The sequence below is a fragment of the Cherax quadricarinatus genome, chromosome 15, assembly GCF_038502225.1.
Source record: "Cherax quadricarinatus isolate ZL_2023a chromosome 15, ASM3850222v1, whole genome shotgun sequence".
Taxonomy (NCBI): Eukaryota; Metazoa; Arthropoda; class Malacostraca; order Decapoda; family Parastacidae; genus Cherax; species Cherax quadricarinatus.
The window spans coordinates 4,426,909-4,450,487 of NC_091306.1; the positions used below are offsets into that span (position 1 = coordinate 4,426,909).

Genomic DNA, 23,579 nt, shown 5'->3' on the forward strand with positions numbered 1-23,579 from the left:
AGGCAGGCAGGCAGGCAGGCAGGCAGAGGGGGTAGGCAGGCAGAGGGAGGCAGGCAGAGGCAGGCAGGCAGAGGCAAGCAGGCAGGCAGGCAGAGAGAGGCAGGCAGAGGCAGGCAGAGGCAGGCAGGCAGAGGGAGCCAGGCAGAGGCAGGCAGGCAGGCATGCAGGCAGAAACAGGCAGGCAGAGGCAGGCAGGCAGGCAGAGGGAGGCAGGCAGAGGCAGGCAGGCATGCAGGCAGAGACAGGCAGGCAGAGGCAGGCAGGCAGGCAGAGGGAGGCAGGCAGAGGCAGGCAGGCAGGCAGGCAGGCAGAGGCAGGCAAGCAGGCAGGCAGGCAGAGGGAGGCAGGCAGAGGGAGGCAGGCAGAGGCAGGCAGGCAGGCAGGCAGGCAGAGGGAGGCAGGCAGAGGGAGGCAGGCAGAGGCAGGCAGGCAGGCAGGCAGAGGGAGGCAGGCAGAGGGAGGCAGGCAGAGGCAGGCAGACAGGCAGGCAGGCAGAGGCAGGCAAGCAGGCAGGCAGGCAGAGGGAGGCAGGCAGAGGGAGGCAGGCAGAGGCAGGCAGACAGGCAGGCAGGCAGAGGGAGGCAGGCAGAGGCAGGCAGGCAGGCAGGCAGACAGAGGGAGGCAGGCAGAGGGAGGCAGGCAGAGGCAGGCAGGCAGGCAGAGGGAGGCAGGCAGAGGCAGGCAGGCAGCCAGGCAGAGGCAGGCAGGCAGGCAGAGGGAGGCAGGCAGAGGCAGGCAGGCAGGCAGGCAGGCAGAGGCAGGCAGAGGCAGGCTGGCAGTGGCAGGCAGAGGCAGGCAGGCAGGGTGAGGCAGGCAGGCTGAGGCAGGCAGGAAGAGGCAGGCAGGCAGAGGCAGGCAGGCAGGTAGGCAGGCAGGCAGAGGCAGGAAGGCAGAGGCAGGCAGGCAGGCAGGCAGGCAGGCAGGCAGAGGCAGGCAGGCAGAGGCAGGCAGGCAGGCAGGCAGGCAGGCAGGCAGGCAGAGGGAGGCAGGCAGAGGCAGGCAGGCAGGCAGGCAGAGGCAGGCAGGCAGGCAGGCATGCAGAGGGAGGCAGGCAGAGGGAGGCAGGCAGAGGCAGGCAGGCAGGCAGAGGCAGGCAGGCAGGCAGAGGCAGGCAGGCAGGCAGGCATGCAGAGGGAGGCAGAGGGAGGCAGGCAGAGGCAGGCAGGCAGGCAGGGAGGGGGGGCAGGCAGGCAGGGGCAGGCAGGCAGGGGCAGGCAGGCAGGCAGGCAGGCAGGGGCAGGCAGGCAGGCAGAGGCAGAGGCAGAGGCAGGCAGGCAGGCAGGCAGGCAGGCAGGCAGGCAGGCAGGAGAGAGGCAGGCAGGCAGGCAGGCAGAGGGAGGCAGGCAGAGGCAGGCAGACAGGCAGGCAGGCAGAGGGAGGCAGGCAGAGGCAGGCAGGCAGGCAGGCAGGCAGAGGGAGGCAGGCAGAGGCAGGCAGGCAGCCAGGCAGAGGCAGGCAGGCAGGCAGAGGGAGGCAGGCAGAGGCAGGCAGGCAGGCACAGGGAGGCAGACACTGGGAGGCAGGCAGAGGCAGGCAGGCAGAGGGAGGCAGGCAGAGGCAGGCAGGCAGGGGGAGGCAGGCAGGCAGGCAGGGGCAGGCAGGCAGGCAGAGGGAGGCAGGCAGAGGCAGGCAGGCAGGTAGGCAGGCAGGCAGAGGGAGGCAGGCAGAGGCAGGCAGGCAGGCAGGCAGGCAGGCAGGCAGAGGGAGGCAGGCAGAGGGAGGCAGGCAGAGGCAGGCAGGCAGGCAGGCAGGCAGGCAGAGGGAGGCAGGCAGAGACAGGCTGGCAGGCAGGCAGAGGCAGGCAGGTAGGCAGGCAGGCAGAGGGAGGCAGGCAGAGGGAGGCAGGCAGAGGCAGGCAGGCAGGCAGAGGCAGGCAGGCAGGCAGAGGCAGGCAGGCAGGCAGGCAGGCAGGCAGGCAGAGGGAGGCAGGCAGAGGCAGGCAGGCAGGCAGAGGCAGGCAGGCAGAGGCAGGCAGGCAGGCAGGGGGAGGCAGGCAGAGGCAGGCATCCAGGCAGGGGGAGGCAGGCAGGCAGGCAGGCAAGCAGGCAGGCAGGCAGGGGGAGGCAGGCAGGCAGAGGCAGAGGCAGAGGCAGGCAGGCAGGCAGGCAGGCAGGCAGGCAGGCAGGCAGGAAGATCCAGGCAGGCAGGCAGGCAGAGGGAGGCAGACAGAGGCAGGCATGCAGGCAGGCAGGTAGAGGGAGGCAGGCACAGGCAGGCAGGCAGGCAGAGGGAGGCAGGCAGAGGGAGGCAGGCAGAGGCAGGCAGGCAGGCAGAGGGAGGCAGGCAGAGGCAGGCAGGCAGCCAGGCAGAGGCAGGCAGGCAGGCAGAGGGAGGCAGGCAGAGGCAGGCAGGCAGGCACAGGGAGGCAGACACTGGGAGGCAGGCAGAGGCAGGCAGGCAGAGGGAGGCAGGCAGAGGCAGGCAGGCAGGGGGAGGCAGGCAGGCAGGCAGGCAGGCAGGGGCAGGCAGGCAGGCAGAGGGAGGCAGGCAGAGGCAGGCAGGCAGGTAGGCAGGCAGGCAGAGGGAGGCAGGCAGAGGCAGGCAGGCAGGCAGGCAGGCAGGCAGGCAGAGGGAGGCAGGCAGAGGGAGGCAGGCAGAGGCAGGCAGGCAGGCAGGCAGAGGGAGGCAGGCAGAGGCAGGCAGGCAGGCAGGCAGGCAGGCAGAGGCAGGCAGGCAGGCAGAGGGAGGCAGGCAGAGGCAGGCAGGCAGGCACAGGGAGGCAGACACAGGGAGGCAGGCAGAGGCAGGCAGGCAGAGGGAGGCAGGCAGAGGGAGGCAGGCAGGGGGAGGCAGGCAGGCAGGCAGGCAGGCAGGGGCAGGCAGGCAGGCAAGCAGTCAGGCAGGCAGGCAGGCATGGGAAGGCAGGCAGGCAGGCAGAGGCAGGCAGGCACGGGCAGGCAGGCAGAGGTAAACAGGCAGAGGCAGGCAGACAGGCAGGCAGGCAGAGGCAGGCAAGCAGGCAGAGGCAGGCAGGCGCAGGCAGAGGCAGGCAGGCAGAGGCAGGCAGGCAGAGGCAGGCAGGCAGGCAGGCAGGCAGGCAGGCAGAGGCAGGCAGGCAGAGGCAGGCAGGCAGGCAGGCAGAGGCAGGCAGGCAGGCAGGCAGGCAGAGGCAGGCAGGCAGGCAGGCAGGCAGGCAGAGGCAGGCAGGCAGGCAGGCAGGCAGGCAGGCAGAGGCAGGCAGGCAGAGGCAGGCAGGCAGGCAGGCAGGCAGGGGGAGGCAGGCAGAGGCAGGCAGGCAGAGGCAGGCATCCAGGCAGGGGGAGGCAGGCTGGCAGTGGGAGGCAGATGCGCCTGCGTGAAGACGCCCGGGGGGGAGGGGTGAAAGTGATGACTAGTGAAGCCTCAGTCACCAGTGAACCATTGTCAGTGACTGTGTTAGAGTCCCTCGTCTCAACACTCTAGTTATAGTGTCCTGGTATATCACAAGCAGGTGTGTACGTGGGTTACCTTCACCAGGACGTAATTAAACGTACAATGTACATCGTACTCTCCTCAAGCACAATTTATTTTTTAATATAGGGATTTCGTATATTTCTCTGACCAGTAAAGCTGTTACAAAACTTAATGTCCTAAATATCAGAGATCATGCACACTGTCTCAACTCAAATTGAACTCCTATCCCCTAAAAAGTTTCTCAGATTTTTTTACGACCCTTGTAGGTTTAGCGCTTCATTATAATAATTAATTTGTTAACCGAATAGCCTAATACACTAACTTTAACACCTAACATACAAACTGCTGCTTAAGGTTAGGCTTAGTTAACGTAAATTAACCTAATTATAATAGAAATTAAAAAAATTGGGAGTTTATTCTGAGAATGCAACCAAAAAAAAAAAAAAAGTGGGGTGCCTTGATGCTGGTGTAGGGCTCTTGATTCAAGGAATAAGTAAGTTTATTCAGGTATACACAAATACAGTTACATAGAATTATCATACATAGCAGCATATGGTGACCACCGCTAGCACGATAACTGCTCACACTCCGTAAACTTTTAAGGAATTTTTTCCGTTTTTTTTTCTAGTATTATTCTTTGTAATATGATAATTGACGATTTGGCATCATATGAGTTGGGGGAGCTAAAACGTAGACTTGCAGCCAATCAGGAACCGTCTGGGAACATTAGATTACATTACCGGAATTCCCGCTCTTGGGAGGCAAGTTTATTCAGGTATACACAAATACAGTTACATAGATTATCATACATAGCAGCATATGTGTAGAGAACCTAGGATAAACCATACCACGGGTGGGGATAGAACCCGCGATCAGAGAAGTCAGATAGACTTATTTCCATTGGGGCAGGAGAAAATACTTTCAGTATCACGCTAATATCAACTCTATGGCTTATTTATCTATCACAATTTATCTAATATTACATAAATAACATAGAAACATGTTATATACTCTAGGATGAATAAAATAGGTCATAATATGAAGAGTTCCACCAGCAATATCGCATATAAAATTATTTCCCCTCCTGCCTATACCATATTCTTTGGTCTTGGGTGAGAGAAAACGGAGTTTTAGTGCGGCAAACTGCACTAGATCACTAGTTTCATAAGGAAAACGTTGATACAACAGTGATTTTCTCGGAAAAAACAACAACAGTTTCCCTAGGCGGGAGGCTGTCTGGCGTTCCAGGCGATTATCTCGGAAGTAAATTGGCTTATTTCATGAAGCTCAATCTTAAAATAATGAATCCTGTGATACTCCAATACTGAAACTATGTACTGTGTCAAAACAAAAGCATTTACATTGCTAAACTCACAAACTAGTATTTAGTCACTTAGCCATAATACCAACTTACCTCATAATTTGTGATATTTTACAATTAAGAATAAAACTAAGTCTGCCCGAAATGCCTAGCCATGCTAAGCGTTCTAGTGGTACACTCTGTAATCACCATTTTACTACATGTAAACCACACAATAACCAAATTTCTGTAAACTCAGCATTGTAATCCTTATAGAGAATAAACTTTGAATTTGAATTTGAACTGAATGAAATAATTTATTAACAATAATCATAACTCAGTTATTGTTCTTAATTGTAACGAACTGTGCATAATTTTATTCCGGAGGCCTGGTCACAGACCGGGCCGCGGGGGCGTTGACCCCCGAAACTCTCTCCAGGTAAACTCTCCAGATATTTTGGGGTTTGTATGGGAGTAAAGGGCAAGGCATTTTGCAACATGTCAAACACTTAGCAACTTTATTTTTTTGTAGAATAAAGATAAGATATTTACAGGGGCTGAGTTTGCATTACGATTGTTTTATGAATATTGTTGTTAGGGGTACACATAGCTCCTCTGCTCCCTCTCTCAGGACCCATGGAGAGATGTTATCTGGCCCCATTGCCTTTGAGGTACCTAGCTCACTCAGAAGCCTCTTCACTTCTTCCTCGGTTGTGTGTACCGTGTCCAGCACTTGGTGGTGTGCCCCACCTCTCCGTCCCTCTGGAGCCCCTTCTGTCCCAAAACCACCTTTCGTAGTGCCATTAATTAGGGGGTTCGTGCCAAATGTAATTTTTAATAAATATTTTTTTATTTTTTTTTGGGGGGGGGTTATCTTAGTGAAACTTATAGAAAACAAGGAGAGTGAACACTTCTCGTACACCTAAACTTTAAGAAATCGGACGAGAGGAAAAAATGGAGGTCCTAATTGGTAATGCCTCCCCTTGAAGCTGGTGAAGGACTCTTGATCCAAAGAATTGGAGCTACCTTCCCCTTCCTTAGATCAAACTAAATGTGTTCACCCCATGACTATATCAGTAATAATAATCGCATGTACCGAGGTAGGCAGCCCCTGCGGTCAGGGGCCATGGCCAGGCTTTCACATATTCTTTGAAAATGAACTATTTTACACTGAAAATTTCATTTAAACATATCTGCTCATTTTATAAACGAAACGTAACACGTACACACTTACCACGTCTCTGTAGCAGGTATTGTGAGTGAAGCAGTGAGGATGCTGGAGCTGGTGACGGACGTGCTACAGTCAGTGTGGCCGCAGGAGTGGGTAGGACGCTGCAGGACCCTCCTCATCACCTTGAGTGTAGTTTATATCACCAAGAAGATCCTCAAGCACAACAAGAAGAGAAAACTAAGGTAATCCAAGAACACAAACCATATGTAATCTCTGTTCTAGCTCAGGGACACCACCAACAGCCTGACAAAGGCAGAGATTATAGCGGATAAATGATCGAACCTCTTTCAGTTAACTAAGACATTTTCTGCCTATCTAGAGTATATGATAAACTTGCGTAAAATCAAGTTGTTTATTATATATTACGAAAATTATGAAAGGGCCCACAGAAATACTTATCTATTAGAATTTTGTCAGGCAGAAGTGGTTGAATGCAGGGAAGGATGTGGTGGTCCTCCATCAGTTCAGCTCGGGAAAATACTGCCCAAACCTCAGCCCTTTCGTACTCAAGCTCGAGTCCTTCCTCAGGTTCTCCAACATCAAGTATGTAGTAAGTACTGCCTGCCAGAGTACTACCATGCGGTGAATACTACCATGTGATTTTAGATTTAATTTTGCACAATAAAGTAGCCGAAGCGGCTACTTCATCAACAGCGCAACCCATATCCATACAGTGGACGGTAGAGCAAGAGTATATGGATAAAAAGGCCTAGGAACAAGGCCCCTAAAGAGTTAACAGAAGCACATCTGGACTTGTATCCACAGTCTACTTGATCTGTTTCAAGGAAATTTTGGATATTTGCTTAATCTGTCTAGTATCTTATTTTCGTTAATAAGATACCTTGACATATTATATAAGTTGTTATACTGTGTATCTCTTTATTCCTCAATTAGTTAAGCACATTGTGTTCAGAGTAGTGACATATGGCTGGCCACATGCTTTTCATTTAGTGATTATCATCTGTGCGTCTGCCAGACTGCCACAAGTACTTGTGACCATGCCTAAGTCTGGCTACTATAACATCAGTCTGTTTACATTGCATGTAGCTACTTTAACGTGAGTGATAGATTTAATCAGGCTTCTAACTGTATTCTTACGACATTCAGTTTCATGGTATATTTAATAATAATATAATTATTTCTACAAGTTTATGTACAAGTTATACAGGCCTAGCTGATATCAGTGACATACTACTGTATAGAAAGCCTCTTGTTATGCAGAGCATTTCGGGCAGATTAAGTCAATTTTGTCCCAAGATGCGACCCACACCAGTCGACTAACACCCAGGTACCCATTTTGCTGATGGGTGAACATGGACAACAGGTGTAAGGATTTTAGGGGCCTAAGGGATTACCTATGTAGTGTAGACAGGGATAACTTGACTAGACAGATTAGGTAAGATTTGTCAGGAAACAAGACAAGTGTTTCCTGACGCAGGTCTTGGATAATGACCCACCGCTGGAGCTTTTGGTCATTGACCGAAGCTTTTCAGTGGCTTACCAGTCCACCCTTTTAAAAATTAAGGTTATAATTATAACCATTATTTTGAGTAGACTGATCTTTCAAAGTTTGACCTCAGCGGATGTACGCCTTAAATATAAGTTGAGTGTTCACTGCAATTTGTTCCTAGTGTTACTCAAATCTGGAATACCCTACCTGAGAACTCTAGAACTGCAGACACATTCATCACCTTCAAAACTACCATTAGAAAACATCTTATCTCCCTGATACACCCCGTCAACTAACTACACGAATACCACCTGGTTGTTCACACTTACACTCACTCACTCATTTGACCATAAACGGAAATATTAATCTCAGTCTTAAAATAATGAATCCTGTAATACTCCAATACTGAAACGATGTACTGTGCCAAAACAAAAGCATTCACATTGCTAAACTCACAAACTAGTATTTAGTCACTTAACCATAATACCAACTTACCTCATAATTTGTAATATTTTACAATTAAGAATAAAACTAAGTATGCCCGAAATGCCTAGCCATGCTAAGCGTTCTAGTGGTACACTGTAATCACAATTTTACTACATGTAAACCAAACAATAACCAAATTTCTGTAAACTCAGCATTGTAATCCTTATAGAGAATAAACTTTGAATTAACTGAAAACAGATTAATGTGAAAGAGGATGACATTCGCTAAAAGATGTGCACGAAATAATAAAATCACTAAAAATGATTGCACAGTTTTAGATTGACTCTCAGTAAAACTCGTTTCTAGTTATAAGTCACTTGATTTCTGCTATAGTTTGTTTCTACAAATCGGTTTTTGGTTAATACCTTTTTATTGTCATTGGAGTGTAGTGATGTACTTTGGCCCATGCGCCTTAGGTTGTTCATCCCTGGTACACAATATGGACAAGTTAATAAATCTTTACTTTTATACACCACTTATACTGGGTACCTAAGGGGATAAATGCACAATATTTAATTCGCAAAAAGAAGTCCATGGCCCAGGTATCTTATTTATGAAGATACGCTGGGGGCATGACAAGTGGGTATTGGCATTCATTTATTTTACCCCAAAAAATCGGATAATTTGTACAGCGCCATTCGTAGGTGGATTTAACGACTCCATTTGGGCCGAAGAGGAAGTGTCCATGGATCACCATCAACGGGGAAGACCTAGCAGATTCTCAGTTCATCGTGGAGTATCTTACCCAGCGCTTCAACGTGGCTATTGACGCCCACTTAAACCCACGCCAGGCTGCCATTGCCGAGTCACTCAGGATCCTCGCTGACGAACACCTCTTCTGGTGGGTATTTGGACAGTGTTGAGAACGTGCAGATGCATTGCTTCATAGTTGAATATATCATGGTAGATGTTAATTGATGGTTGTTAATGTATAATTAAAGTAGTTTATAGCTGTTGATTGATCATTGATTATTATGTTCCCTCCCTCGGTGCTCAGTCTCAAACCTGGCATCCTGGTAGATAGTGGATAAGGTAGGTTGAAATGTTTATAATTTAATTGACTGGTAACTTATACATAAGCAGCAATATATTCAGATGTAGTTGTGGAAGAACTATCAGAAGGTGAAGGAGTTGAAGTAATGGTTGGGGAGTTAATGAGGCTGACAGTGGTAGTGAGGGGTTGAGGTTTGTGAAGAGTGATGAGGGCAATAGTAAAAAAAATGGTGAAGAATAGTAGTGATGAATGAGTTGTGAGGGGCAACGGTTATCAAAGTGGTGAAGAATAGTAGTTATCAGCGAGTGGGGGTAGTTATCAAGGTGTCACTTGCAGGTGTGTGTTGACGTGGAGGTACTGGCATGACGGCTGCGTTACTTTCTTCGAGTCGCAGACCTTTGGTGCCTGGACCACGTTCCTCTTCAGAGTCTTCATGTTCAGGGCCGTGAGGAAGAAGGCTCGCGCACACGGCATAGGACTCCACACTCCCGAGGAAGTCTACCACATCACCAAGAGGGCTTGTGGCACTGTAGCCGGGGTCCTGGGTGAGTTGAATTCTACATGCAGAAAGACACTAAGTACACTGAACAAGACTTTGTATGGAGAATTCTTCGCTCTAGCTAGGGCTTTCGGCGCTGTTTGACCCTTGTAGGTTTAGCGCTTCTATTTGATTGTAATATTAATAGATAGGGCTTTATAAAGTTTATAACTTGCTTAAGCTCTACATAGAGTAATAAACGGCCCCATTAACGACTTTTTTCTACATACCTGTTGATGTTATGGCTTTCAAACCACTAAGCTGAAAATCATTACTCGCATTTTTTTTTTTTTAACAAATACGGAGTTGTCTTACCAGTGACAGCAAACAAAGAATCACCCTAATATGAACAGTGTTTATGAAAGTTTCCTTGCAAAGACAAAAATTTTTACGCAAGACAAACATTAGAAGGTATGCATAAGACTGAACTGTGATTTTTTCATCCCGTCAAGAACCATAATCATAATATTAACAGGGAATCTGTTGCTATTACTTTAGCACAAAAATGAACGTCTAGGTACAAAATCTTAGGAGTCGACTATGATTACTGCTCAGCCCAGTGTCTACAGCTTATTAGACCAGTGGAACTTTAATAGAACTTTACCCTAAAGTCATTTTTTCCCCTTGCACCTAAATTGGTTCCTGTATCTGACCTACTTCAAGCACCTTAAATATACTATGTGTGTATTAAGTCAGATTGTTTTTGTATACTGTACTCCCTGTACTTTTGCTAGTTGTTGAAGATGGAATCAGTTATTCGCCAATATATACAGAACTGTTCTCTTTTTTCTATGTGGGTTCATTAGTTCGTTTTCACATACATGTGTGTGTCTATATTATATATATATATATATATATATATATATATATATATATATATATATATATATATATATATATATATATATAATTTTAGTTTTCAGAGTGTAAGACATAGTACCTCCTTTATATTTTTTCAGGAATCTGCTACAATATGTCTAGTCCTTTTGATATTGCCTTTTTTTAGTTTACAGTTGTAGACCCTTGTTCTTATTATATATATATATATATATATATATATATATATATATATATATATATATATATATATATATATATATATATATATATATATATATTTATATATATATATATATATATATTTATATATATATATATATATATATATTGCACGTTCTGCCTATTCGGCACGATATATATATATATATATATATATATATATATATATATATATATATATATATATATATATATATATATACATGTATACTGTATCTATCCATATCTGCACTGAGTTTATTGAATATCGAGATCATGTCATGCCTTTGTTATATAAAAGTACGAACACAGATTTTTAAGACAGAGTGAGTTATTATTTAAAGATTGTATCAATCATAAGGTGACGACAAGTTCCTGGGAGGTGAGCAGCCATGTACGGCAGACTGTGCAATGTTCGGTATACTGGCCCAGCTGATGTGGAACGCCCAGGGCTCTCGTTACCAGGCTCTGCTTACTGGTGAGTGTTTATATGTACACATCTATGTATGATTACCTGTTTGTGGTTGCAGAGGTCGAGTCTCAGCTCCTGGTCCTGCCTCTCCATCTGCCACGTGTTAAATTCACTCCTCACTGTATTTGTGTTTTGTTTTAATATGTTTGTTTAAGGTGACGCCACACTTTTCTGATCACTGAGGTAGATATCAGATCTATGAACGTTGGTCGATGTCAGAACTATGAACGATTCAACTTTATATCTCGTTCGTTTTATTTCAATCCTGTTCACTTGTGACTAATATTTAATGAACGCCACTCTAATAGCTTATACATTTGTAATGTACATGTTGATCATGCCCTGATCCACCATGAGGCCTGGTCACGGACCGGGCCGCGGGGGCGTTGACCCCTGGAGCCCTCACCAGGTATACCAGGTGGACATACAGCTAAACTGGGTATTAATACGCAGTATTCACATTCTAGAAACTGATTCAGAACCACAGGACATGCATATGTCCATAATAGAAGCTTTTTCTCTCTCTCCGTGCCCAGTGGGTCCTAAAGATGAGCAACAAGTTATGCAGAGCTTGAAAACACATGGGTATTTGGCCTTCCTCATTCAGTAAGAATCGTTACTTAAAGAATGATTGAGGATCAAACACAAACCTCACACACAGCTGCGTCATTGCAGTAATACTGCGCTTCTGTGCTTCTGTGACCTGTGATGTGTAACTGATACAGTATTGCGGTCTTTAAGTGTATGACCATATATACAGTATGTGATATATGTATGTCGTGCCGAATAGGTAAAGCTTGCAATTTTGGCTTAAATAGCAACGCTCTTCTTGCCGAATAAGGCAAGCGGAAACTTGTGTAAGCAATAATTTCGCAAAAATCATTCTGAACCTAATGAAAAAAAATATATTTCATTGTGTTTGTTTATTATTAAATTATTGTAAACGTATCTAAAATATATTTACTTAGATTAGGCTAAATTAAATTGCTCTTGTAAGTTTTCTAAGGCCTAACTTCTGACGACAGTGTATAACAAAAGCCCTCGAGCTTTTTTTTCCACCACCTCCCTCCCGTTTAATCGTTGTGACTTGTTCTTGACAGAGGTGTACCCGAGCCTGGCCAGGTACTGCATGAGCATGAAGGAACGTGTCTACCCGGACTGGGACTCTAAGCTACAACCCACAACACATCGCTGACGTCTTACACCCAAACTATATATTTTTACTGATATAGTTCATGGTATGTTGAACTTGACAGTGTGTGAATAAAAGCAGTTTTCATCATTTAGAGTGTTTGAATTCTCCATTTCCATCTGTCAGCTGTTGTTCTGGTGAGATCATGGATGGTGTTGATACAGAGTACCACGCCCCTCGCTGGTAACTCCCCTGGAGGGTTTTGCATTTCACACTCTTGCCCCTTAGGCTTCGTGCAGCCATGTGATGGGCCAAGTTCAGTCTAGAGCTCAGTCCACCAGACCTTGCATCTTTGATTATTGTTTGTATGTTTTGCCATTCATGTCTAGTATCTGCACCGGTGCCATGTTCCTTATACATCATTCGTTACGATCGGGATGACCATGGGCAGTGTGCTCAAGCGACGTAACCACTGTCGGGCTTTGTATTTCGCGCCTTTGCCATTAGGCCTTGTGCTGCCATCTGATGGGCCTAATTCAATTTATAGCTTAGTCCGCCAGACAGGTCTAGCAGAGGCAGGACGTGTCCCCCCCCCCAACTCTCTCGCAGGCCCATGGCCTGGTGTGAGATTTGCACCACCTTGTACCTATGTTCCATATACACAAATAAACCTAAGGCCTACCTCCTAGCTTATTATGTCAGTAACGCTAATAAGAACCAATACCAGAAACGTTAATTATTACAGGTGGAGTGCTCTTGATCCTAGAATAGAGTAATTCTCTCTCTCTTCCTGGAGGAAATCTGATTACTTCCCATTTCCTCAAGTATAGTACAACCCGTGCGGGTTTAGCGACCTCGTGAATACAAAGCAATACTTCCCCATAGCCATGTTATCTTTGACATGACTGACACAAAAAAATATATTTTTATTATATTCAGATAAAAACGCTGAGCCTGGGAAATGGGAGGCAATCAGGGTCGACCCTAGGAAGAAAAAGATTGCTGTACTTCTTTGGATTCCACGTTGTATCACCCTTATGGGTTTAGCGCTTAGTTTAGATTAAAATAATATAATTCTTTGAATCAAGTGCCCTTCACCTGCATCAGGGCACTCGTCGTCTCCTTTCCCATGAAAGAGTAACAAACAACCCACTGTTGTAGGTCGCATACTGGGGAAAAAAAGCTTGTTCCTTACTAGGTACCTTGATGCCTGTGAAGGGCTCTTGATCCAAGGAGTAGGAGGCTGCCCTCTCCTTCCTCAGATCAAACCTGATTGCCTCTTATTCTCTGGGCGTTGGATAACCCCTGGGATTTGACGCTTCTTAGTGACTACAAAAATATGGGAAATTTGTACTACCCTCCAGACTTTGTATTTACGTGTTGGATAAAAGATATCCTTACTACGTGGTGTATCTAATGATGATAAAATGACATAAGGAAAAATACTTCGTTGGAGATGAGGGTGACCTGGAATGTCCTAGAATTATAATTTGATGATAGCGGTGTGCCAGAGTATCGGGGGAATGGATGGCATTCAGACTCGATTCAAGGAATTGGACCCTAAGTCCAGTTTCGTAGATCAAAGAGCCCCTCGCCAACTGCTGGAGTCACGTTGGCCATATTATAGACAGGAAGGACAATATACCTGCTGGAAGATCTCTCATGTGTGTTACTGTCTTGGATGTGGAGGACACGCCTTTCACACTCGGAAATGAAGTATTGTGGAAACTACGTTTTTGAAAGATGTCAGAATTTTTCATATTCTTCAAGTGTGGGATGGAGATCCTATAGGGCCATAGGCCCTCAAGGAGAAACCAACGGTGACACCTCGCTTGGTTCTGGTATAGTGATGTGAACTGAAGTGAATGAAGTGGTTGTTATTGGTGGGCATTCTGTGAATTTAAAGTGTCAAGTGTTACCACCTGTGTGTAGCGTATCAAAGAAAGGTAAAAGATTGTTCCTCTCCTCTAACATGAATTATATGGTGGGCCCGATGTTGTTGATGGTGCTGAGGATATTTTGTATATTAAGTCTCTGGAGGAAGATGGCCAGTATAACAAGAAAGATATGGATGGTCTTCTATATGGAGCACCTCGTCCCATCTATGATAGACTCAAAATTACTTTCAATCAGAAACTAACTTTTCACCACCCATGACGTTAAATGTTAGTAAGTTTATTTAGGTACAGGTACACATAAATACAATTATACGTAGTAACGTGTAAATTACCGAGAATAACACTTATTTCCATCGCTCCACTAACTCTTACCCTCGCAACTTAAACCACTCTCCAGTGTATATGATCCTTATGCATCTATAATAATATCTTTATTTACTACAAGTACATGTACATGGTTTACAGGCCTAGCTGACGTCAATGACATAATAGTATGAGAAAGTCCCTTGTTATGCTGAGCATTTCGGGCACATTAGGTCAGTGTCCCAGGATGCGACCCACACCAGTCGACTAACACCCAGGTATCCATTTTACTGATGGGGAACATAGACAACAGGTGGAAAGAAACAGTTTCTGCTCTGGCTGGGAATCGAACCCAGGCCCTCGCCGTGTGAAGCAAGAGCGTTAGCCACGAGACCATCCATGTTATCGGTTTTTCGACTATAATAATTCACCAGCACCTTGAAAGGATATTTTCTAGAGAACATTCATGGATCACCCGCGTGTGATCCAATGCTCTCACCACTTTGACTACCCGGCAGGTTAACTGGATCATAAGTCCTAAATTAAAACAAAACAAAAAGTCTTAAAAGAAGATTTACTGCAAGTTAAGTTTATTATAGGAAGGTATTTTTGGAAGTAGCCATTTAAATAATTTCCGGTAAATAAGAGAATGTAAGCAAATAATTATAAATAAAAGATTTAAAATGATCCACATGGCATCATTAGTTGTCATGACGACGCCCGCAGCCTAGGCTTCCATATGAAGATTTACAACACTTGTCATGTAAGTGCAACCCACGACTACCCTCTCTCATATGTAATTTACATGCAATATTTATTAACGGGTAAGTGGACTGGTACAAACTCGGTAGTTGATAGTAATCCACAGCGAAGGAATTGAAGAATAAGGTAGGGGAAAAATAGGAGAAGTGACAACTGAGTTGTGGTAAACAGGAGGAGAGAGAAGCCCCTTGCGGGTCAGTCAGTGTATTGTGGTGAGTGTGGTAGGTCTTGCTCTCTCCTCACACTCATACTGTCACATACTCTTCTCGCCGGGCTCACCAACCCCCTTATACAGTTTATCGAGCTCTAAATAAATGCAATTAATGTTTGAACATCAACTTTGAGCAGTGTTTGAAGTGTAGTAGTGGCAGGAGAGACGAGCACTGGACGATACTCTCTTTGACAGCTGATAGTTGGTGATATTTTTAACTTTTTTTACATGCTTAGGAGTGGTGTAGTCAAGCCAACGTACCTCCCGTGTCCCAGGACATTATTTACAAATGCCGTGTGTCCTGCTAGATAGAGTTTTCTGTTAAAAAATTGGTGAACGGCAGCAAACTGGCTACACGTTTTCTACCGCTTCCTCGGCAGCTCGGGAAAAAATAACGTTGAGAAGCCAAGGATTACCGGCTGCCTCACCTGCAATAACAAGTCTAGTTGTACGAGGTGTATAGAACGACCCGTGTGCGTGACACAGTGAATAATGGAGGTTTTGGGGTCCTGCAGCGTCCACTGGTTGACTCTGGCTGTCTTCCTGTATGGAGCACACTATAGTGAGTATAAAATAGAGTATTACCACGGTGGCCGTGGAAGCTGCTGGTGCTATTGTCACGGCAGGAAGTAATATTGTCCAATCTAACCTAATCTACTCGCCACTCTCTACCCACAGTATAACACCCACCACCACCCATAAATCTGACCCACCATCATCCTCCACCTACAGTGACTCAACACCACTCTCCACCCAATGAGTCACCACCCTCCACCCACCGACTCTCCACCCACTAAAACTCCCACACTCAACCACAACCCTGCCAGTAGCGCCAACAACTAGACACCCAATCCCCTCAAGGAAGGTTCCTTGATGTTGGTGAGGGGCTCTTGATTTAGGGAATTGGATCTGTGCCCCAGTTCCCCGAATTAAGCCTGAATGCCTTCCACATCCCCCCCCCAGGCGCTGTATAATCCGGGTTTAGCGCTTCCCCCTTGATTATAATAATAATAGACACCCAACTAAGGAAACAGTCACATTTTTTTCAATACCCTCCACAGGTGTGTTACAAACTCAAAAATAGAATCAACTGAAGTAATATATGCAACGTGCAACCACTCTTGGGTATACTGCCATTTTCACTTTATCACCATCATAGTGGCAGTTGGTGATTGCACTACGATATCTCTCAGGCTGACAGCATGTAGTGTGAAGCAAGATGAGTTTGTTCCCACATGACACACCACTAGAGTTCCCAGGTTAAGCTAGCATTTGAAGACAGAAACCTTTTAACTCGTCTTAAGGAATCACTGGTGCGGTGGTTTGAGACGTCATGCATCTAATGTCTGCGTGGCTTGGGTGCTGGAGGCATGGACCACACGTCTGCTGCAAGAGGGGGGCCAGGAGTTATGACTCGATCCCTGCAACCACAATTGGGCGAGTACACACACACTCACAATCACTCACACCAGTCACTCAGTCGAATAGTTTGGGAAGCCATGTAGTGGAGGCAGGATCCATACATAGGTTTAAGCAGAGGTATGATAAAGCTCATGGTTCAATGAGAGTAACCCAGTAGCGACCAGTGAAGCGGCGGGGCCAGGAGCTATGACTCGACCCATGCAACCATAATTAGGTGAGAAGTGCTGTGAATCGACCCCTACAACCCCATGTGAGTACACGCACCAGGAGCCGTGACTCAACCCTTGCAACAAAATAGAGGTTAGTACATACACATACGATATATATATATATATATATATATATATATATATATATATATATATATATATATATATATATATATATATATATATATATAACCCTATCCTTCCCCTCTTTGGGATGAACATGATTTGTCACTTTTCCCAAGCGCGGTGTGACCTCCCTAAGGAAACTTGAAGTTACTTCTTGTGAGTAGTTTTAAGGAGATACCATTACATTATTAAGCATTGTGATTTATCTCAGCGTAGATCGTTCTGAAGTAGCCGCATGCGTCAGAAAACTAACGACGTATCTGGAGGACGTGTTGTGTGCTGACCTTGATGAGGTGGCTTTGAGCCTGCTGGGTGCTGAGGTGCTGAGAGGATGATGACCTCGTTCACGCCCGTCCATATATGTACCTGTCTTGCCCTTCTTGCTGTTCCTACCCTCTCTATCCCTGTCCTACCTCCCCTCAACCTGAACACAGTCTCTCTCTCTCTCTCTCTCTCTCTCTCTCTCTCTCTCTCTCTCTCTCTCTCTCTCTCTCTCTCTCTATCTCTCTATCTCTCTATCTCTCTATCTCTCTATCTCTCTATCTCTCTATCTCTCTCTCTCTCTCTCTCTCTCTCTCTCTCTCTCTCTCTCTCTCTCTCTCTCTCTCTCTCTCTCTCTCTATCTCTCTATCTCTCTATCTCTCTCTCTATCTCTCTCTCTCTCTCTCTCTCTCTCTCTCTCTCTCTCTCTCTATCTCTCCATCTTATCTATATTCCCTAGTCTTCTTGCTCATGTGCTCTTAAGATGCAAAATAAAACGTAGTTTTTGATTCCTTGTGTGAAAAATTCGTTGCCCCTGCAAGAAAATAAGGGTTATGATTGTGTACATACTTCCTAGTCAAGAAAATTAGGTATATAGTGTGTAAACTCCTCTCGGAGTGCAGAAAAGGAGATCTAGAACAAACCTATTTTTCCTTCTGAAATCTCTTCTAAATCTCTGAGGCTAAATAAATTTGAAGTGCAAAGCGTCAAGACTGCACGAAATAGTAGCATGATATTGAATCAGAAGATGTAATACAGCAGTGATGTAATACAGACGTGATACAGCGCTTGATTTTTGCCAGCAGTCAAAGAGCCCTGAAAAATATTGCCCTTTTCTTTTTAACGTCACAACATTACATCCTTCAAGAAAAAGTTTGACGAGCAATTCTATTGGCTTCTACTGAACACAATGCTGAAGTCTGCCTATAGACCACGCATCTTCTATCCAGGTGTCTTTTGCAGTGGTTACTGGAACTAAAGTTAGTGGTTGGAAGCGCTAGGGCAGCTGGTTGACAGAAACGAGTAGTGACGAATGTAAAGAGCGATCACCAACAGCCTGACTAGTCAGAAATTGGGCCGCGATGAACGGAAGAAAGTCTTTCCACCAAGCCTTGTGGTAATTGGCCCACACTGGTTTACCGCTTCATGGAATAAAATAATGTGAGTGGGCGCTGTAGTTCAGTCTGATCGTTGGTGTAGCGAGAAGATATCTCTGGAGCCCTGTGGACAGATAGTGATAGCAGAAGGTGCAGCAGCAGCACTTGTAAATCTAAACTACACCTCCTCCTCCTCCTCCTCACATGATAAATATTCAGCCACGTTTTTCAATACATCACCGTAACTCTCCGCCCACTTTTTCCTGCCGGCTTTGTGTCTGAGCGGAGTTGGGGAAGGAAATAATAATAATAATAATCTTTATTTACTACAAGTACATGTACATGGTATACAGTCCTAGCTTACAACAATGACATACTACTACATAGAAAGCCACTTGTTATGCTGAGCATCTCGGGCAAATTAGGTCAGTGTCCCAGGATGCGACCCACACCAGTCGACTAACACCCAGGTACCCATTTTACTGATGGGGAACATAGACAACAGGTGGAAAGAAACACGCCCAATGTTTCTACTCTGGCTGGGAATCGAACCCAGGCCCTCGCCGTGTGAAGCGAGTGTTAACCACCAGGCCACCAGGCCAGAGGGGAGGGGGCAGCTAGAGACAGGCTATATCCTTTTCTGTCTATAAATAATTAACGATAGGTAGACAGTAGCTTAGTCCTCAGCAGGTAATCTTGATATAAAGAATAGTCACAATACTGTGGCCGAAATAGTTCACGAATAACCCTCACTTTTGACGACATTTCGGTCCTTGCTGGACCATTGTCAAGTCAGGACATTGATCCAAGACGGACGAAACATCGCTTTGAGGCTCTTCTAGGTGCTGGTAAAGAAAATGTAGAGTGTTAATTCTGACAACGCTGATTGTAAAGACTTGCTCTGCAGGGGGCTTCTGTTTGATTTTTTTTAGATACTATCTAATGTACTGTGCCCCCTTCCTTCATCTTCCTCTCTCCTTCCCCCCCCTCTCACTTTGTGGATCTTCCTCTCTCCCTATCTCATCTTGTCTCTGTTGAAGGGGTGGAAAAACGATGTATGAGCCAGGTAGCTTTAGGGTGGACTGGGAAAAGGTGTTGACCGCTCTCTACATGTCCTTCCGGTGATAGCCTGCTGTCTTCCTGCATGGTGTGCTGGGTGTGGCTACCTTCTGTGTTGCTGCTGTCTCGTGTGCTGAGTGTTGTTTGTTGTTGCCTTGTGTGTTGATGTTTCTTATGTTGCTTTGTGCTGCTGCCTCGTATGTTGTTTGCTACTGCCTCTTGTGTTGTTGTGTCCTGCTGCCTCGTGTGTTGCTGTGTCCTGCTGCCTCGTGTGTTGCTGTGTCCTGCTGCCTCGTGTGTTGCTGTGTCCTGCTGCCTCGTGTGTTGCTGTGTCTTGCTGCCTCATGTGTTGCGGTGTCCTGCTGCCTCGTGTGTTGCTGTGTCAGGCTTCCTCGTGTGTTGCGGTGTCCTGCTGCCTCGTGTGTTGCTGTGTCCTGCTGCCTCGTGTGTTGCTGTGTCCTGCTGCCTCGTGTGTTGCTGTGTCCTGCTGCCTCGTGTGTTGCTGTGTCCTGCTGCCTCGTGTGTTGCTGTGTCCTGCTGCCTCGTGTGTTGCTATGTCTTGCTGCCTCGTGTGTTGCTGTGTCCTGCTGCCTCGTGTGTTGCTTTGTCCTGCTGCCTCGTGTGTTGCTGTGTCCTGCTGCCTCGTGTGTTGCTTTGTCCTGCTGCCTCGTGTGTTGCTGTGTCCTGCTGCCTCGTGTGTTGCTGTGTCCTGCTGCCTCGTGTGTTGCTGTGTCCTTCTGTCTCTTGTGTTGCGGTGTCCTGCTGTCTCTTGTGTTGCGGTGTCCTGCTGCCTCGTGTGTTGCGGTGTCCTGCTGCCTCGTGTGTTGCGGTGTCCTGCTGCCTCGTGTGTTGCGGTGTCCTGCTGCCTCGTGTGTTGCGGTGTCCTGCTGCCTCGTGTGTTGCGGTGTCCTGCTGCCTCGTGTGTTGCGGTGTCCTGCTGCCTCGTGTGTTGCGGTGTCCTGCTGCCTCGTGTGTTGCTGTGTCCTGCTGCCTCGTGTGTTGCTGTGTCCTGCTGCCTCGTGTGTTGCTGTGTCCTACTGCCTCGTGTGTTGCTTTGTCCTGCTGCCTCGTGTGTTGCTGTGTCCTGCTGCCTCGTGTGTTGCTGTGTCTTGCTGCCTCGTGTGTTGATGTGTCCTGCTGCCTCGTGTGTTGCGGTGTCCTGCTGCCTCGTGTGTTGCGGTGTCCTGCTGCCTCGTGTGTTGCGGTGTCCTGCTGCCTCGTGTGTTGCGGTGTCCTGCTGCCTCGTGTGTTGCTGTGTCTTGCTGCCTCGTGTGTTGCTGTGTCCTGCTGCCTCGTGTGTTGCTTTGTCCTGCTGCCTCGTGTGTTGCGGTGTCCTGCTGCCTCGTGTGTTGCTGTGTCTTGCTGCGTCGTGTGTTGCTGTGTCTTGCTGCCTCGTGTGTTGATGTGTCCTGCTGCCTCGTGTGTTGCTGTGTCCTGCTGCCTCGTGTGTTGCGTTGTCCTGCTGCCTCGTGTGTTGCGGTGTTCTGCTGCCTCGTGTGTTGCTGTGTCCTGCTGCCTCGTGTGTTGCTGTGTCCTGCTGCCTCGTGTGTTGCTGTGTCCTGCTGCCTCGTGTGTTGCTGTGTCTTGCTTCCTCTTGTGTTGCGGTGTCCTGCTGCCTCGTGTGTTGCTGTATCCTGCTGCCTCGTGTGTTGCTTTGTCCTGCTGCCTCGTGTGTTGCTGTGTCCTGCTGCCTCGTGTTGCTTTGTCCTGCTGCCTCGTGTGTTGCTGTGTCCTGCTGCCTCGTGTGTTGCTGTGTCCTGCTGCCTCGTGTGTTGCTGTGTTCTGCTGCCTCGTGTGTTGCTGTGTCCTGCTGCCTCGTGTGTTGTTTTGTCCTGCTGCCTCGTGTGTTGCTGTGTCCTGCTGCCTCATGTGTTGCTGTGTCCTGCTGCCTCGTGTGTTGCTGTGTCGTGCTGCCTCAAGTGTTGCTGTGTCCTGCTGCCTCATGTGTTGCTTTGTCCTGCTGGCTCGTGTGTTGCTGCTTCGCTTGCTGCCTTCCGATAACCTCACCTGGGGGGCGTCCGTGCGTGCCTGCATGCAGACGTACATGGATATTGGAGTAATGTGCATTACGCAGGCACATTTTTGCCTTCAGTACATAGTATTCCTCATTTTCAGCATTTAAATGTTAAGTTAACGTTACCGCCGGAACATTGCGCATATGTTAGGCTCTGGTAGTTTCAGTTATGATGTGGTTACCTGGAGGTTATTCCGGGGATCAACGCCCCCGCGGCCCGGTCCATGACCAGGCCTCCCGATGGATCAGGGCCTGATCAACTAGGCTATTACTGCTGGCCGCACGCAGTCCAACGTACGAGCCACAGCCCGGCTGATCCGGCACTGACTTTAGGTATCTGTCCAGCTCTCTCTTGAAGGCAGCCAGGGGTTTATTGGCAATTCCCCTAATGCTTGATGGGAGGCTGTTGAACAGTCTTGGGCCCCGGACACTTACGGTGTTTTCCCTTAGTGTACCAATGGCGCCCCTACTTTTTATTGGGGGCATTTTGCATCGCCTGCCCAGTCTTTTACTTTCGTAGGGAGTGATTTCTGTGTGCAGATTTGGGACCATTCCTTCCAAGATTTTCCAAGTGTAGATTATGATATATCTCTCCCTCCTGCGTTCCAACGAGTACAAGTCAAGTGCTTCCAAGCGTTCCCAGTAGTTAAGGTGCTTGACAGAACTTATACGTGCAGTAAAGGATCTCTGTACACTCTCTAGATCTGCGATTTCACCTGCTTTGAATGGAGATGTTAATGTACAGCAGTATTCCAGCCTTGAGAGAACAAGTGATTTGAAAAGGATCATCATTGGCTTGGCATCTCTCGTTTTGAACGTTCTCATTATCCATCCTATCATTTTCTTTGCACGTGCGATCGTGGCACTGTTGTGATCCTTGAAAGTGAGATCCTCAGACATTACTACTTCCAGGTCCCTTACATTATTTTTCCGCTCTATTGTATGGCCAGTCTGTAGTATACTCTGTTCTAGTTATTATCTCCTCCAGTTTTCCATAACGGAGTAGTTGGAATTTGTCCTCATTGAACATCATATTGTTTACCGTTGCCCACTGGAAAACTTTGTTTATATCTTCTTGGAGGTTAACCGCGTCCTCAGCAGATGACAACCTCATGCAGATCCTAGTATCATCCGCAAAGGATGATACGGTGCTGTGATGTATATCTCTGTCTGTCTGATATGAGGATGAGGAATAAGATGGGGGCGAGTACTGTGCCTTGTGGAACAGAGCCCTTCACTATGGCAGCCTCCGATTTAACTCTGTTGACCACTACTCTTTGTGTTCGATTTGTTAGAAGTTGAAGATCCATCTCCCCACTTTCCCAGTTATTCCTTTAGCACGTATTTTATGGGCTATTACACCATGATCGCATTTGTCAAATGCTTTTGCAAAGTCTGTGTATATTACATCTGCATTCTGATTTTCTTCCAGTGCATCCAAGGCCATATCATAGTGATCCAGTAGTTGTGAGAGTCAGAAGCGACCTGCTCTGAACCCATGTTGCCCTGGATTGTGTAGATTTTGGCAATCCAGGTGATTTGCAATCCTGCTTCTTAGCACTCTTTCAAAGATTTTTATGATGTGGGACGTCAGAGCTATTGGTATGTATTTTTTTTTTTGTAATTATCATTAGAGATACTGCATTGCGTGGATACTTTTATTCGACACTTAATGTCACCCAGCAGGTCTGGAATTTTTGTCTAGGATTAGGTTTGCAGTCGGAGTGGAGTTGAAGACAGACACAGCCTGCAGAAGTTTTAAAAGAGGAGACTTTCATATTGTGTAGGTGACGTGATGACGCTGTATACACGCGCGTGCGCGCGCGCACACACACACACACACACACACACACACACACACACACACACACACACACACACACACACACACACACACACACACACACACACACACACACACACACACACACAAGTATTCCCTGATCCATTGTAGTACCTTCCCTGTTATCCCTGCAAAAACTGGAAGACCAAGCAGGGATAACAGGGAAGGCACTACAATGGATCAGGGAATACTTGTCAGGAAGACAGCAGCGAGTCATGGTACGTGGCGAGGTGTCAGAGTGGGCACCTGTGACCAGCGGGGTCCCGCAGGGGTCAGTCCTAGGACCAGTGCTGTTTCTGGTATTTGTGAACGACATGACGGAAGGAATAGACTCTGAGGT

At 47.0% G+C, this 23,579-nt stretch overlaps 2 protein-coding genes across 9 annotated transcripts in view; both read left to right on the top strand.

Moving 5' to 3' along the window:
• Positions 1–3,279: 3,279 nt before the first annotated feature.
• On the top strand, positions 3,280–12,184 carry LOC128692131 (failed axon connections homolog). Of its 3 annotated transcripts, none has more exons than XM_053781151.2 (7): positions 3,280–3,430; positions 5,944–6,106; positions 6,342–6,474; positions 8,505–8,701; positions 9,191–9,399; positions 10,792–10,908; positions 12,003–12,184. In XM_053781151.2, exons 2-7 carry the CDS (start codon positions 5,967–5,969, stop codon positions 12,095–12,097), a joined length of 891 nt encoding a protein of 296 aa, XP_053637126.2. In that variant the 5' UTR covers positions 3,280–3,430; positions 5,944–5,966; the 3' UTR covers positions 12,098–12,184. The 3 variants fall into 3 exon arrangements, with proteins under 3 accessions (XP_053637126.2, XP_069941192.1, XP_053637128.2); XM_070085091.1 differs by having other exon boundaries at positions 3,314–3,430; positions 5,941–6,106; XM_053781153.2 differs by lacking the exon at positions 3,280–3,430 and adding an exon at positions 5,499–5,520.
• Positions 12,185–15,175: 2,991 nt separating this feature from the next.
• Positions 15,176–23,579, top strand: part of LOC128692132 (uncharacterized) — a 76,780-nt gene continuing 68,376 nt past the window's right edge. For all 6 annotated transcript variants that reach the window (XR_008407547.2, XR_008407550.2, XR_008407548.2 and 3 more), the window contains exon 1: positions 15,176–15,770. Coding sequence is in view for 2 of the 6 variants with exons in the window: in XM_053781155.2 (XP_053637130.1) it covers positions 15,701–15,770 (70 nt within the window). In the remaining 4 variants the exon portion in view is untranslated. The remainder of the gene's footprint in view (positions 15,771–23,579) is intronic.